This window comes from Uloborus diversus, chromosome 3 (assembly GCF_026930045.1).
Source record: "Uloborus diversus isolate 005 chromosome 3, Udiv.v.3.1, whole genome shotgun sequence".
Taxonomy (NCBI): Eukaryota; Metazoa; Arthropoda; class Arachnida; order Araneae; family Uloboridae; genus Uloborus; species Uloborus diversus.
The window spans coordinates 13,368,996-13,386,783 of NC_072733.1; the positions used below are offsets into that span (position 1 = coordinate 13,368,996).

The 17,788-nt window shown below is 33.3% G+C and overlaps 1 protein-coding gene across 1 annotated transcript in view; it reads left to right on the forward strand.

The window, feature by feature from the left end:
- LOC129218031 (glutamate receptor 1-like) overlaps window positions 1-17,788 on the forward strand; it is a 357,221-nt gene that overhangs the window by 322,787 nt on the left and 16,646 nt on the right. Inside the window, exon 14 of the mRNA XM_054852210.1 lies at window positions 16,983-17,120. Within this exon, the coding sequence (XP_054708185.1) occupies window positions 16,983-17,120 (138 nt within the window). The remainder of the gene's footprint in view (window positions 1-16,982; window positions 17,121-17,788) is intronic.

Here is a 17,788-nt window from a genome sequence, read left to right on the forward strand (position 1 = left end):
ACAAATTTCAAATATAAAAACTGGCCATATTTTGAATAAAAACTACTTAAACAATTAAGTTAGCAACCACCTTTGCAGAGGTGTTACTTTTTTCGAAGTCAAGTCCCGTTCTGGTACTGCCGTCAAAGGAGCCCCAATAAGAAAATGTCCCGGTGTGAGGGCGCCCAACTCATTAGGATCATTAGAAATTGAGGTAATCGGTCTTTAATTTAAACACCCTTCAACTTGAGTGATCAGCGTGAGGAATTCCTCATAGGTGAGGATTTGACAACCGATCATTCGGCGTAAGTGATATTTCATATAGTTAACGGCCGCTTCCCAAAGTCCTCCATGATGTGGTGCTGATGGGGGTTGAAATTCCACTTTATATTTTCCGCCAAAATCCAATTACGAAATTCAGGACTTGAATTTAGAATAGAAATTTCTTGCTTCAAAATTCTATCAGTGCCAACAAAATTGGTACCGCAGTCCGTACTTATTTCTTCGGATTTTCCCCTTCTTACTGTAAATCTTTTTAAAGCTGCAATAAACGATTCGCTGGACAGATCTCCAGCTAATTCCAAGTGTACAGCTTTAGTAGCGAAGCAAATAAAAATGCAAACATAACATTTAGTTGATCTAACTCCTCTTCCTTTCTTTATTTTCACAAGGAATGGTCCAGTGAAATCAGCGCCAGTTCTAGAAAAAATTCTACTTTGAATAACTCTGTTGGTAGGTAGATCACCCATTAGTTGCGATTGCGTCTTTGCCCTGAATCGACAACATTTCACACATTTCCAAACGCATTTTTTAATTTCAATTCTAGCATTGATGATCCAAAATTATTGTCTTAATACGAATAGCAGCAATTGGACTCCGCCATGAAGATGTTTTTCGTGATAATACTTGATTATCAAATTAGTGATAAAATTTCCTTTCGGTAGAAGAAAGGGATATTTTTGTGATTCAGCTATTCCTGCTTTTCTCAATCTTCCCCCGACTCGTAGTATTCCATTTTTATCTATGAATGGATTTAGTGAACTAATTTTGCTATTAGAAGTAATCGGTTTTCCTTGTTTTAAGCAGATGCCTACGGGACGGCAAGAGTAATTTAAAACAGTTTATTTTGTGAAAAATATTACAAAGCACTAAGATACACAAAAGAGTAGTACCTTTCCTCAATACTTTTACAATTAATATGTGTTGCATGTAAATTGGGTTAGACCTTCATTTTTAACACAAACTTAATGGAACCTTGTTACAGTTTTCAGCACATTTCACTAATTTCTGTCCAAGTTGTATCGTGATAATAGTAGCCACTGTGTTCCTACCACACCACAGTAATTTGCACTGTTTTCTCAATCCCTATAAATACAGGGTTCAACTCCTTCATAAATTCTAGATCCCTGCGTCGATGCCTTTTTGCGCATTTGCCTCATGTATTCTGCAGAGCCCGAGGAACGTGAGCTTAAAATACCTTGACGTTAAGGACAAACCCCTGAAATCAATGAACACTGTTTTCCCCGGAGATTTGAGTACTGCTGGGTTGCTTAATAGCATGCATGTCATTAGAATACCACAGCGAGGGAGAATATGCAGCAGAGTAATAGTAATAAAATAAATACACTAAGTATTTTGCTCAGCCATGATTTAAATTTGCAAATCAGTAGGAGTTCGACAAGTCGATGTAGCGCTACTCTCTCATGTCGAAATATTTCCGAATTGCACACTACAGCTGACTATTAACCTGTTTTATGCACAGTCATGAATTTTTCAGAAATGTTTCACAGTTCTGAATATTCAAGAGATTTGATTAACAACGATGAACAATACTCTTGGCACAGTGGTTTCCATTCGAGACAATAGAGTACAAACCTACTTTATTAGGGGCTTTCTTAAAAGTGTCAAAATCTCTTACGTGTAGATATGTCCATAAAGCTTACTACAAATCATGACCGGGGATTTGGATAATAATACCGTGCACTTTCGTCAGCATAACCTATTGTTTCTCACGGTGAGGAATTGATACATTAGATGATACGGGGATGTTACACTTGTAATTGTATATTCAAACCTAAGTGCTCTCGCAAGTGGCCGATTTGAAGCCAAGTAAACGCGTTTCATTGACATAATAAAACAAATAAATAAAACAATAAAAACATGAGAAAGTGGATGGGACTCAAACAATGAAAAGTAATTTGTAATGCAACAAACTAAAATTTCGTTTAACAGAAACTAAAAAAGAAAAATAAGGAAATAACATGGTTTTTCACACAACCAAGCCACACACTAGTCTGAGACAAAGAGAGACTAATAAAGAAACAGACTAGTGAAGAACAAAAAAAAAAAAAAAAAGAGTATCACATCGCGGATGTGTTACTCAACCAAGATATACTGGTCTCCAGTCCGATCTAGCATTTTTTTTTAGGTTCTAGTTCAGAATCATGCAGTTCCGAACAATTATCTCGAGATGCTGAAATTATTCGTCAATAATACACACGCGAAACTAACAGATGATTAGTTTTAAATAAAAGAACTACTGTTGTTTTAAACTGGTATTACGCTCTCAAATTTGTAATGCGGTCATTTTCACAAAAAAGGTCAAAATATATCTAATGCTTTTTATGATAAAATTAATGGTATTAAATAATCAAAATAAAGTAAATATATCAGTCTTTAATTACTATTTTAGGTGCAAGTATAAATTAATTCACATTATCGACTTTTATGCCGAAAATAATGATTTAAAATGAATATTGTAAACTCGCAGTTTCTTTAGCATTGTTTTTTTTTTTTTACCACGTTGAGAAATTATTTCATATGACAATATACGAGGTCACTTTCTTTCTACTTAAAATTACAGATTTAAACCAATTCACCCTCGCAAGTCACCTATGAAAAGTAATGTAAACGCAGAGAATTGAAATATTTTGACAAACATATAAGATAGGTCACTGCGCACAAACGACCATTAGTAATTTATAAGGCTACGAAGTTAGGTTTCGTCGAACAAAAGTATAGTTGGAGCAAACCTAACCTGACAGTGTCATAATACTATTGTTAATATCTGCATATCCTTCGCAATGCTGCAAGATTACTTTTGTTCCAACTATAGCGAAAAACACAAATTGGAAACACATCGCCATGCTACGAACAAACGGGCAAATAGGGAAGTAAACAAAAGTGTATACGGAAGTAATTGGGGGAGAGCTGGAAAAAGTTTTAATTGATTTAGTGGGGGTCTGGAATAAACGTACTTCTGCTAAGTGAACTGTAGTCGCTACGTGCAGATTTGTGACAAAAACCACAAGTTTTTAAACTACTATAACAGTACCTCCAAAATAAATTTAACAAATGTAACTTATAGATCTTGAAATTCTGAAAAAAATGAGTAAGTGCAGTTGCGTAAAAAGAAAGATACAGTAAATGAACACAAACTCTATTTCTACACTTAAAAATTCTGAAACCTTACTGTTTGTGAGTGAAGATTTGGCAACACGTACTAGAGATTCTGAGAGTTTCACGTGCTCGTCATTGTTTGAAGATGACACTGTGAAGAAAAGTTTTATTTTTATTTGTTTATTTTTTTAAGTTGAGTGATCTTAAATTTTCCTCTCCAACAGATCTAGAAAGCAAGTAACTTGTGTAAACTTTTTATTATTGTCATTTGAAACGTTTCTTAAGGATTTATTTGTTAAATTTCACCTTTCCTGCTATTTTTGATGGGAAAATTGGGTGTTTTGAAGTACCCCGTTAATCCTGTACTCTGTGGTAAATGCTTAAAATACATTAGCCTCGTCCCAAAAAATGACTCGTCAGTTATGTGTCAAACCATCAATGTTTTTTTTTGCTTGATATTCAGTATGAATAACAAATCTGAAAAAACTAGCTGAAATTTAGCAAAACTATAACTTCTAAAAGCAAAGAGTAAACGCATGGCTTCTGTCTTTGATGAATTTTTACCTAAGAAAGAAGAAAGAAATTGCTACATCGGTTGATACGCGGATGTCATCATGTTCTTCTGGTCGCTGATGAGAAGTAATGTATTCCTATTTATTGACAGGTTTGTTTTCTTAATCAATCACGAGAAAACCACATAACACAAAAAGTAATTTTTAAAGCGCTGAACTAAAATTTCGTGGATAGAAGACTAGTGAAACAGGAGAAAATCAGAAAAAAACTCATATGTTGTTCTGCTAAGTCACACTGGTTCCAGAACTACACTCATACTAATTTTCAGAATGCAGTTCAGACTCACGAAGTTCCGAACGATCAGCTAGAAATCATGAAAATGAAAGTCTATTGCGCAGCAAGGGCAATCACAAGTAAATATAAATGAATGCTGTAAGGTTACTTTAAACTGGTTGTTAGATATCAAATAGCTAATAGGGTCATTCACGCGAAAATGGTATGCATTTATTTAGGGACATCTCGACACTTTAAGGGGAAATGATAAATAACTTGTTAATATTTCTAGAGTAAATCGTTCGTTTTTCCATAAAAATCTGTCTTTTTATGAAATACTTTGAAAAAGCATTAGATGGGTCACTGTGCAGAAACGACCATTAGTAATTTAAAAGGCTATGAACATAAATTTCGTCGAACTAAAGCTATAGTTGGAACAAACCTAGCTGACAGCGTCGTAATGCTATTGTAAAGATCTGCATAAGCTTCACAATGCTGCAAGGTTAGTTTCTCCCAAATTATAGCAAAAAATACAAATTGGAAGCAACACGGACATGTTAAGAACAAAAGGCAAATAAGGGAGTACACAAAAAGCGTATTCGGAAGTAACTGGGGAAAGCTGGAAATTGCTTTAATTGGTTTAGTATGGGTCTGGAATAATCGTACTACTACTAAGTGAGCTTTAGTTGCTACGTACAGATTTGTGGTTAAAAGCACAAGTTTTTAAACTAATATAACAGTACCTCAAAAAAAAATAACAGTTAAGACTTCTAGAGCTTGAAATTCTGAACAAAATGAGTAAGTGCAGTTCGTAAAAAGAAATATGGAGTAAATGAACACAAACTCTATTTCTATACTTGAAAATTCTGAAACCTTACTATTTTTAAGTGAAGATTTGGTAACACGTAGAAGAATTCGGAGAGTTTCGCGTGCTCGTCATTGTTTGAAGATGACACTGTGAAAAAAAGTTTTATTTTTGTTTGTTTATTTTTTTAAGTTGAGTGATCTTAAATTTTCCTCTCCAACAGATCTACAAAAGCAAGTAACTTGTGTAAACTTATTATTGTCATTTGAAACGTTTCTTAAGGATTTATTTGTTAAATTTCACCTTTCCTGCTATTTTTGATGGGAATTGGGGTGTTTTGAAGAACCCCGTTAATCCTGTACTCTGTGGTAAATGCTTAAAATACATTAGCCTCGTCCCAAAAAATGACTCGTCAGTTGTGGGTCAAACCATCAATGTTTTTTTTTCGCTTGATATTCAGTATGAATAACAAATCTGAAAAGGCAAGCTGAAATTTAAACAAAACTATAACTTCTAAAAACATAGAGTAAACTCATGGCTACTGTCTTTGATGAATTTCTACCTAAGAAAGAAGAAAGAAATTGCTACATCGGTTGATACGGGGATGTCATCATGTTCTACTAGTCATTAATGAGAAGTAATGTATTCATATTTATTGACAGGTTTGTGTTCTTAATCAACCACGAGAAAACCACGTAACACAAAAAGCAAATAGCATTTTTTCTAGAGCTGAATTAAAATTTCGTAGCCAGGAGACTAGTGAAACACAAGAAAATCAGAAAATGAAAAGTCCTAGGGTATGCTACTAAGCCACACGATGGTCTCAGGGCCAATTTGATACTAGTTCTAAGAATCCAGACCAGACTCACGAAGTTCCGACCTATCAGCTAGAAATCATGAAAAATGAATGTCTATCGTGCTGCAAGGAAATCACAAGTAAATATAAATGAATGATGTAAGGTTACTTTAAACTGGTTGTTAGATCTGAAATTTGTAATAGAGGCATTCACTCGAAAATGGTACAAATCATGTCCTGGGTTTTATGTATTCTTGTGTTTTCGAAGTGTTTTATTTTTCGTGCCGAAAATAATGTATTAAAAAAAAGATTTTAAACCCGTACATTTTCATCAACATTGTCAATTGGTTCTTACTGTAAAGAAGTTGTTAAATAGGATGAAACAGGGACGTTACCTTTGCTCTACTTAAGGCTCCTATATAAGGGGAGCTGACTTATCCGACATTTTGGTTCCAAAATTATCGGGCGAAAAAAATAAACATTTGTACAAAAGCCTCATTGCAGAAAACTGGTGTCCAAACTTTAGGTGTGTTGCCCGATTGATGTTTGATTATTTTATTCTGTGGATGAATACAATTTAATTAATACAAATTAAAAACAAATAAGGTATGAAAATGAGGTTTATTACCGTAAACATTTCCCGATACATTTTAGCTGAATTTGTAAACGAAGTTATCTTTCAAAATTTACCTAAAGTGACATTTTACTCAACTTATCATCAATTATTTTACGACTTAGCAACCAGTGAATATTATGACGTATTTATAAATACTAGAAACGAGGTTGGTTCCAATTCTGTCTTGGAACCAAAATGTCGGATAAGTCAGCCTGTCTTTTTCGAGGGGCTCTAGCTCTACTTATATCTCTATATTGAAAATTACGTGTACTCTCAGGTCACCGATTAGAAGCAATGAGAACGTCTTTCATTGATATAATTGGAGAAAAATAAATATGTGAATGATCACCAAAATTAAATGTGCAACAACAATTTGTAATGCAGTGAACTAAAATATCGTTTAACAGAGATTGGTGTAGAAAAAATAAAAAATAAACATGGTTTCATTACTCTACAAAACATGCAATGATTTTGGGCTCAAATTTAATTTTTTTTATGAACATAGTTTAGAACCACACAGTTCTAAACGATCAACCAGAGAACATGAAATAAATAGGGCAGCCGCGGAGGGAGCAGGTGATTATAGTTTTAAAGATATAGTAAGAGTATAGAATTATAGTAAGAGTATAGAGTCATAGTAAGAGTACTACTGTTGTTTTAAACTGGTAGTTGGATCTCAAATTCGTTACAGGGTTCAGTCTCGCAAAAATGGTCAAAAAATATCCGAAACTTTTTTCATACTAATAATGCTCATAATAAAGAAATAAAATAAATTTAAGTTACTAGTATACACTATTATTCTACTTTGTCCATTCTTAACACGTTCATTTTAAAAAAAGGCGGTTGAAAAGTGGTGTAAGTCACAAAACGCTGCGTTTCATATCTCGGTGAATATTGGTCGTACGAAATTCAAACTTTTTGTGTTGAAATTATTTTTCAATGGAGATTATTTCTCTAAACATTAGTTAGGGGACCTTGGCTTGGGCCCGTATAAAAAGTTAAATTGCGTATTTTGTAACTAATTTTAATTTTTGCTTCAAACTTTCAATACCTTAACTCTGCATCTGATTTTGAACATATTTGCAATTGGAAGTATACATCTAGGACTAACAGTTGCGAAAATAAAGGTCTTGCAGGTTAAAACGGAACACCCTGTATAACGGGGTCAAGAAAAGAGAAATGTGACTTTTTTCACGAGTTATGTGACACGTATTATTGTGAAATATAAAATAGTTAGGAAAACCACTGACATTTAAATGGTTCTAATTAAATTTGCGCACAAATAAATCCTGGAGAGGAACAAATATCAGTTTTTAGTGCCAGTCGTATAAAATAATAAGCGCATTAAGGTTTTTTTAAGATTTTTCTCAATTCGTCGAAATCTTTTTATGTATGCCCCCGTAAACTCACACACAGATAACTCAATTTAGAATTTTTTTTTCGCTTGAAAAGGTATATAGTACTTCCCAAAAGATTGGTCATGAGGTCAGTATCTGAAGATAGGATCCTTAAAAAATCAAGAAAACTCAAATTCTACGTGCAAAGTTAAAGCTATTTCTGTCGTTTTTTAGTGACTCGTGAATTTTTTTCGGAAAGCATACTTTGATAAAATCAAACTGATGATGAAGACAACTTTCTTTGTAAATAATTGCGCATTTTAAAAAGTCTTTCTTCAGTCTTCGGACAACACTCAGACGCTGTGCTCTATTTCTTTCTCTATTTTGCTCACCTCGGCTGTTTTCAGACTTCTGTGCTCGACGCTTTCTCACTCGAGATATACGGAAGAAGTGTACCACATACTCTATCCTACGTACTTATTTTATGTTTACACCACTAAAAAGTTAAAAAAAAATATTTTCAAACAAAAAATAACCGACTTCAAAAACAAAGAGGAACTAAAAAGTTAAAAAAAAAAATTGGTCATACTTACATACGATTTCTTTCTCAAACACATAAATCAAATTTATTTTACAATTCCAGTACAAAAATCAACTAAACACCCAATTTTAAATAAACACTGATTTTAATTACTATACGATGAATTATTATATTACGTAACTACATATATACGATCCCTTAGTTTTTAATAGCCATTTGAAGTCGGGGGCCCCTATAAACTACTACCTAACGTAACTGACGACCCACAAAATCCTGAGTTAAACACTAATTTAACAAAACGCGAACGTCTTTAAAACTAAACCTACTCAGTTACGTTAGGTAGCAGTTTATAGGAGGCCCCGACTTTAAATGGTTATTAAAAATTAAGAGATCGTATACATTTAATTAGATATTAAAATAATTCATCGTACAGTAATTAAAATCAGTGTTTACCTAAAATTGGGTGTTTAGTTTATTTGATTTTTGTACTGGAATTGTACAATAAATTTGATTTAGGCGAAATCGTATGTAAGTATGACCAATTATTGTTTTTACTTTTTAGTTCCTTTCTGTTTTTTGAAGTCGTTTCTTTTTTTATTTGAAAATAATTTATTATCTTCCATTAACAAATGACATAATTGTCTGTTCTATTTTAACATTTCTGTTTTTATTTCGCATGTACTTTATTTATCATAAATTAATAACGATACTTCATCAATATTCCCACGAAAAGCAACTGTGTACATTATTTAATCGGTAACAAACTTTTTTTATTTTGCTAAGCAAGAAATGTAACGATTTTTAGCAAATATTTTTAAGATAAGTAATAAAAACGTGTCAAGCTTATTAAAAATCTAAAATTAGAAGAAAAAAAACATTTTTAAAATTTTTTTATAACGTTATCAAGTGGTTGATGAACCATATTTCAATAAAAACTGTTAATGGCGGGAAAATTACCTAAAAATAATAACGTTCTTTCGTTTTTATAATTTTTCAAAAATTACTGTTGTCCTGATAAATTGAGAAAAGAAAATACAACCGCTAAGCACATCCTGTCAAATATATGCATATATTTAATTACGCTTATTACCGCATTCATACTTAGTTCATCTTTTCTTCAGCTGTGCTAAAGGCTCAGAATTGTGAGAACAAAATATTTTTACCAATCTATATTGCTGAATTTGAAACTGTATTTCGTATATATACATTAATTACAAAAAATTGTCTTGAATTCATTACCATAATGGAATATTAATATTTATTATAACATTGAGCTGTTTACATTTATACTTTCTTGTATCTGATATAGGCTAAATCCGAGAATGAATCCAGCACTGTTAGCAAATTCCTGGACGGCTCTGATAATTTTCAGGTTTTTATTTCACGGGTTTCGATCAAGTTCCTGTGAAATTCAAGTATATTTGCAAAAACGTTTTCTGAACTGCTATAAGTTGCATGAATGAGGATTTTACACTCTTATGAAAAATATTTTTTGCTACCAGTTTCAAAATATAATTAATGATTTTATTAAGTGTTTCCGTTCCAGCTCCATTACGGGTCGTTCGGAGGAACTAGACCCAAAAGGGGGTGAAAAATCGATATCCGGGTATCGTAGCTTTGCAAGACTAGACCCAAAAGGGGGTGAAAAATCGATATCCGGGTATCGTAGCTTTGCAAGAAGTTGAGGCAAATCAGGGGCTTGCAGTTTTGCATTAACTCTGGTCATGTATTCGAAAAGTCTTTTAGAATTTTCCTAGTATGTCAGAATGGTGCCGAGTGATTGCTATAAATGTATGCAAGGTTTTTTGAAGGGTTCATGATTTTTTTTTCTTAAGACGTGACTGACTTTTATTGGGAAGGTTATGAATTCCTCAGAAAGATTCCATGTTATTTTCAGGAAAGTCACTGAATTTGAGCTGGAAACGTTTCTGTTTTCTGCCATATAATTTATTGGGAGAATTTACGCTCATTAGCTGCCCATGATGTTCCACTAAATTTTCTGCATCGTTTTTACAGTGAAGTAACTGAGGATTTCAGGGAAGAAAAGCTAAAGTGCGAAGCAAAAAAAAAAAAAAAACTTTTATAGCAAACAAATAGTTTTTCTTTGTAATCATTTCTGCTTACTAGAGCTGTTTTCTACCACATTTATTCATGAAATATCAAGTTACATACAAAACCAGAATTGAAAACTGAAGTAAATCAATCAAAAATTAATTTACAAGGCTTATAAATGATGTGTTGATATTTATAAGAACACTTTTTTTCTATAGCTTTCCATTTTCCTTTCTGAGCTGTTAATATCAAAGACGAAAACTCGCACCTGAAACCTAATACCATTAAAGCAGATACTTCGTCTCGATTGAATTAAGATTCATTCGATATCAAGATAAGTTTCATTCCGATATTCTGCAACTTAGTATCCTCATTCACTATCTCTGAAATTATAAAAGGTTCCAGTAGCTTGGGTTTTCCGGTTAGCTGCATAACCGTGTTTCCATTACATATATTTCCAGATTAATAATAAAGACTGGACATTCCTCTTCCACGCCCAACGACGAAATTGATCTTATGTTTTTTCGTCTCATGATTTCAGAGTAACTCTGATAAAATTTTATTTTTGGCTTTTTCATCAGCATTGTGTGTTTTCTTGATGAACTTTGATGCAATTTCATGATTTTCCAATTTGTTTACAAATATTTATTTTAAATATTTTTTTAAGTTATATATTGTTTTTAAAGATTGAGTGCTTAAAAATATTCTAATTAATAAATGCATCAAGAGTGTCTGATAATAATAATACTAATAAAAAACATGAAACTAAAACAATCTCCAGCTAAACTTTTAATAACCCGTATAAAAAGCTCACTGTAAGAAAATTCCGTGACATCACAAATTAATTTCGGGATGCATTTCAGGATTTCACATATTTTCATCAATTTCCGGTGAAAATCAAGTATCGTTGTCGAAATGTTTCCTGAACTGCTACTAGTTGCAAGAATGTAGACTTCTTCCTGCAGCGAAAAATATTTTTAGCTATCAGTTTAAAGATTAACTGAGCTTATTTATCACGATAATCACCTTCAGTTCGATTACGGCCCGTCCAAAGCGACTAAGCTCCCAGTGGGAACGAAATATGGGTTTCGGGATTACGTAAGCATTGCAAGAAAGTCCAGCCAAGTGCAATGTTTGGTGTTTACCTGAGATTCTGCTTTGATTGCGATTACGGTAATGCTTTAGGAACTTTCCTAGTATTTCGGGAAGGTGTCAAGCTATAATTTTTTTATCTACCGAAATTTCCTCTGAACGTTCCTGAGTTGCTCCACAAAACATGAATGACTTTCAGCGAGAAAATACCTGAATTCTTTACAAAAATTCCAAAATAATTTTAGGAAGGTGTTAAGGAAGGAAAATGTTTTTGCTTTTTTCTACTAGATATATTGCTGGAGGAAGTTGGGCCCATTAGCTGCCCTTTATATTCCAGAGAAACGTTTCTGAATTGTGTTCTAAATGCTATTCTAAATGAAAAATTTTCGTTAAAATATAATAGTTTCATATCATTTTTATTTGACTATTTGGGGTTTTTTTTCGTCAAAATCATAATTTATGCAAAAACTAAATATATGTTTTCAACCATGTAAATCAGTTGTTCTCAAACTGATTTTCCTTAACGGCCTTGCCTCGTTTTAAGATAATTCTCTTCAGCCCAAAAACATTAAAAATTTAAAAATATTTAAATGCAGTTGGGTCTATGTTTTACGAAGCTCTATTTAAAGATGACTTTTCACGGTCCAGATTGCTCCACTGGAGTTCTAGAAGCATTCTATTTAAGAACGATCCTTAGTGGTAGCTTGAAAGTCGTTAAATAGAGAATCAACAGTATTTGCTAGATAATATGGAAAAAATTGGAAAAATATGAAAAATTCAAAGCAATACTTGTTGTTACCAATTACTTGATGCAATTTTTATTAATGTATATAATCCAGAAATCAATTTTGGAAGATTTTTCTATTCTTGTGAACTGTAAAATCAATTCAGAAACGTTCCTGGAAAATAGTAAGTAGATAAAGTGCCAATTTCTGCCAGTGATATATCTTGTAAAATCCATTAACGTTTTCCACTAAAAGACAATAACCTTCCTGAAATTATCCTTGAATATTTCTAAAGAATTTGGAAATCTATCCGTTAAAACCAGTGGAACATTATAGGGAAATTAGGTACGTTTATCGTATAATTGATTAAAACATTCGTGAATCCTCGTATAAATAATAGCCGATGGTCGAGTAGCCCGCGTGTTTCTACAATGAAACTCGCGCCACGGCATGATAATTTGATAATATGATTTGGTAATGTTTAACATGCAGGGAAATGCTTTATTGTGATAAGGCCGAACTCGATCCGGTAACTTAACATTTTTACCGGTAAGAATTTCATTTTAGGAAAACGAAGAAACCAAAACAATTAACGCTATCTACTGGAGTTAAGAGTTGATTCGCTGGTGTTAAGGTTAAAATTTCAACTATCAAAACATTATCAAACCGGTAATTGCTTCGTTAAAATGTAGGAACAATTCACTGCCTTGCAAGACTACAGCTATCCAGAGACTTCTTCGCTCTCATTTCGAGCTTAGTCAATCGGGGCAGGCCGTAATCGAACTAAAGCGATGTACTTTGTGAACATGCTCAGTCCATCTTTAAACCGGTAGGTAAAAATATTTTCACGACAGTGAAAAGTCTGCATTCGTGCAACTTGTAGAAAGCTCAACAAACATTTTTGCAAATATTATTTTACAAGGAAATAGATGAAAACCCGTGAAATTCAGAAAAGTTTCACGGAAATAATCAGTGACGTTTCGGAACTTTTTTACAATGTAACATTCAGATTTATCATGGTTTTCAATCTGCAACATGGAACAAAGCAACGAACATATAAGGAGCATTGTTTCAAGCCACGGCCGAAGACTGGGAAAAACTGACGTAAATCATTGTTTCTCTTATTACGATGCTACTAAGATGTAAAAGCGTATTCTGTGCCGTGCGCGTGATTGTCCATATATTATAAGCAATCCATTTGCATATTTTTTTACATAAAGAAGTGAGATTTTCTTAATTGAATTGCGAACCAATGGAGAAACCAAATTATACGAAGGAGTGCTTCGATTTTTTTGAACCTATCTCGCCCACGTTCAAAAATAAATAATAATTTTTAATGTGTTTTATTTGCTGACTTCGATATTACAGCTGATTTTTCCAAAAATTGACAGCCTGATTTCTAATTTGCCGTTAATTGTCTTCTATCATGGAGATTAATGAGAAGTAATGCCATGTTTATTGACGGTTTGTTTTCGTATACAACTACGAGAAAACCACATGACACAGGGAAAAAAAAATATCAATTTTAAAGCGCTGAACTAAAATTTCGTGAATAGGAGACGAGTGAAACATATGAAAACAAAACTCCCAGGGCGGTCATTCCAAGCTCGTCAGCTTACGGGATCGCGATTTTCGCTCACGTGATCGGTTGTGACGTAGAAATGTCGCAAAGTAGTATTCTAATCTACTCGAACCTAGCCGCAAGCTAAGTTCGAGTAGATTAGAATATTACTTCGCGACATTTCTACGTCACGAACGATCACGTGAGCGAAAATCTCGATCTTGCTTTTTTCTACAAAAATGTAAAAACATTCCTGATTCATTTTGCAACCTGTGCTGTTCCGAAATAAAGTTCGAGTATGGAAAGTTTGCTCATTAATGGGTATTTATATTTTTCTGTCTCTGTTTTATTTTTTATATTAATACATTGTTCATGTTTTTAAAGCAAATTTTCACGGAATAAATGGATTTTGCTTCGCTTGAGTATTTAAATCTATTTAATACTGTGTCTTCCCACGTTGTGAGGTGGTGCGGTATCATTATTATATTTTTGTATGCGATGTCTCAAACTTCTTCCAATGTCAGCGAAATTAAAAACGTGAATTCCATTTTACATCAAAAGACCTTCTATTCATTCCGAAATAAACCAGTAACATAGGTGCAATACATTTATTAAACACATTTACATCACATTTCTTGGTATAAGGTTCAGTATTCACATTTCTATGAGGCTAATGGCTGCAAGATTAAGTAAGCAATCCAATAAGTTTATATCATGAAAAGTCAAAAAGTCCCATTACTTTGAATTTATTATTATTCGATTTATTAAACAACGATCTATGCGAGGAACCAGTAAGACCCCATCCGTCTTTCAAAATTTTAACCAGATAGACAAAAATCAGTAAATATTTTAACTGTTTTTGAAAAAAAACAAAATCGACCCTAAACCGCTTTGTTTGCGTAACATTATCGGTCAAAAAGAATAGAATTACGAAAAGAAAGAGATTTTTAAAAAATATCATGAATTGAGCTGAATAATCTCGATCTTTTCTTCTTACATTCCGTTACTTAGCTGTGACCTGGAATATAGATAGTTAAATATGGATAGTAATATAGATAGTAATATAGTTAAATATGGTGACGGTCCCTAAATCGTTTTTCGTTAATAACTTTCTTTTCTACTGCACGGAATGCAATGAAATTTCGTACACAGGCTGCCTTAGCATGATTATGTAGCAAAATATAGGGGTTCCCTTTCGAAAATCAAGACTTACTTTGTAGATGATCCCTTATCAACATTTTACCTACTTAGAGTTAAATAAGACTTTAAACCATGTCGGATGACACCTTTCTTTCCTTTCTAGCATGTATAATGTTCGAATAATTCAAAGTGTTCCGTTTTTTTTTTTCTGACTTCAAGAAGTTTTCGGCTCAAAAACACGCGTACTGATTTGCTGATGCAAATCTGATGGGGGGTTATGATGGTTATGACAGAATTTCTCAGTCTTACTTTGTAATTTTCTGGCGACTCGTCAAAACTACGTGTGGTAAGGCATTTTTGCCACTCAGGGTGAGGTTTGCTTCTTGTTGAACATCGGCGCCGTCTAACCATACTTCCTAGTCCTTGCACTATCCGATATTTACTGTATCCTCTCTTTGTAAACCTTTTTACCCGACTGCGCGTGCGCGACGCAAATTAGGGTAATGTGTTTATCAGTCTATGTATGTATGTCTGTTCCTATGTGGCGTTCTAGAGGCTAAACGCCTTGGCCAATATTGATAATTCTTGCGTCAATCGATTTTTACTCGACTGCGCGCGCGCGACGCAAAGGAGGGTAATGTGTTTATCAGTCTATGTATGTATGTATGTCTGTTCCTATGTGGCGTTCTAAGGGCTAAACGCTTTGGTCAATTTTGGTAATTCTTACGTCAATCGATTTTTCTTAACCTTGGGAGTGTCACTAAACACATGACAATAATCGAAATTCACCATATCAACAATCAGTTGCCATATTTTGTCAGTTCGGGATCGGCGCACGTTTGGAGTTGCACACTGTGTTGCACGCTACCTGCGTGCGACAAATGCAGGTAGTCTTCGCTGCCTAAATGTTTTTGTTTACTAAGTCTACTAATTGGGATCTCAGTGGCCGAGTGGTCTAAGCGATTGCTTCTCCCACTTGAGGCGGTGGGTCAAGACACCCTCGCTCCGGATGTACTTTCCGCTTTTTCTGATGTACATTCTTTCATGTGTTCTTTATTTGTATTCTGTACTGTAACAAAAAGTATATAATGCGTAACAAAGGCAAGACACTCAGATTGTAGTCCTCATCATAATAAACCCGTGCAATAAGCACCCAAAAGAACGAAAGTCTACTAATTCGATTTTTATCTTTAACATGTTGCATTTGTTTTTGCCTTGATTCGAGGGACTGAGTTTTGCGACGTGTACTTTCTCGACAGGCTTTTTTAAGTTAGCGAGAAAGATTTGACTGACGACGTTTCCGATTTCACGTCATCATGAGTTATACAGTCTGTTTATATAACTGTGCTGTGGTTAACTTAAGTTCGCGAATTTTTGCCGAAGGTCAAGCACATGTAGCTTTAAGCGGAGTTAGGTCCCTAGAGGGACTAATTATCAGTAGTTTAGACCACCGCAAGTTACTTAATAGACCTGACGATATAACTCTCTCAATGAAATGACAACATTGCGAAATATGCCGTATCATACTCATAATATCTAAGTCAATGAAAATTAACTAAAAAGTGTCAAATAAAAAATTATGAAATAAAAACAAAAAACATAACTGCATAAAAACCAAAAAAAAAACTTAAAAGAAAAATGTATAAACCCAGTAGTTTAGAATGTTATTAAGTACCACTGAATAACTACTCCGTTGAAATAGTTTTGTAATCGATACACATATAAGACAAATCATAAATTGAAAAGCAGAATAGAAGGATCAACAGTCGGGGCCCATTCAAATTTTACGGGGTTCCTTGACTTGTCAAAAAGGAATGGGCCCCGACTGTTGATCCTTCTATTCTGCTTTTCAATTTATGATTTGTCTTATATGTGTATCGATTACAAAACTATTTCTACGCAGTAGTTATTCAGTAGTACTTAATAACATTCTAAAATACTGGGCTTATACATTTTTCTTTTAAGTTTTTTTTTTTTTTTGGTTTTTAAGCAGTTGGGTTTTTTGTTTTCATTTATTTTTTTTTTTAACAGAAAAAAATCGAAACTCGACGTCTTCAGTTTTCAATATCTAAAGCTCGGTAGAATTAGAGCTTAAAAACACTAACAGATGTATTGCTTTAAATAAGTTTTAAATTTTTAATTTCATTTTACAGGAATCAACCCAGAATGAGCTCACATTGAGTAATGTGGCAGGATGCTTTTACATTTTAATCGGAGGACTCATCTTAGCAATGATTGTGGCACTTTTGGAGTTCTGTTACAAAGCAAGACTGGAAGCAAATAGATCAAAAGTAAGACATTAAGGTCACCTGACTAATTTGTTTTATAACTAGTCAACCATACTTCAAGTTATAACATTGGCTAATTCTTTTCAGTTGCTTTTTAACTCAAGTGTAGTTACACTAAATAGTTATGGCTGCAATTGCATGATCTGATATAATAAGTAATGAAAACATATCTTTGATAAGAAACATTGAATTTAAACTTTTGCAAATGTATTAACTGAAAATGTAGCATTGCGAAGCGATAAAATCCACATATATAAGTTTACAAGTGTAAACCTAAAGAAAACGGATAGCTTAGAAGTAATGAAAGGTTTTATGTAGTATTGCTTACTTATAATTTACAAAATTTCATATAGTTTTTTTTTTTTTTTTTCAAGGCAGAAAACCAAATTTAGGTATATTTCTTAAAAATACGTTCTTTTAAATCATTACACAGATTTTAACTTCCACTTACCTTCGCACTTAATATGCAGACTCTGTAACGTTGCAGTGTTTTTGATTGTTTTGCATTGCTATTGCATGCTGAAATTCTATTGCATTATTTATCTTGGTGTAAATTTATATATGAAGTCGTGCAGTGCTAATAGTTGTAATAACTCTTACAAATATTCATTCACAGTATTGGGGCAGTAGTATGCCTCATCAGTGATCACATGTTATAAGAGCCTCGGAAT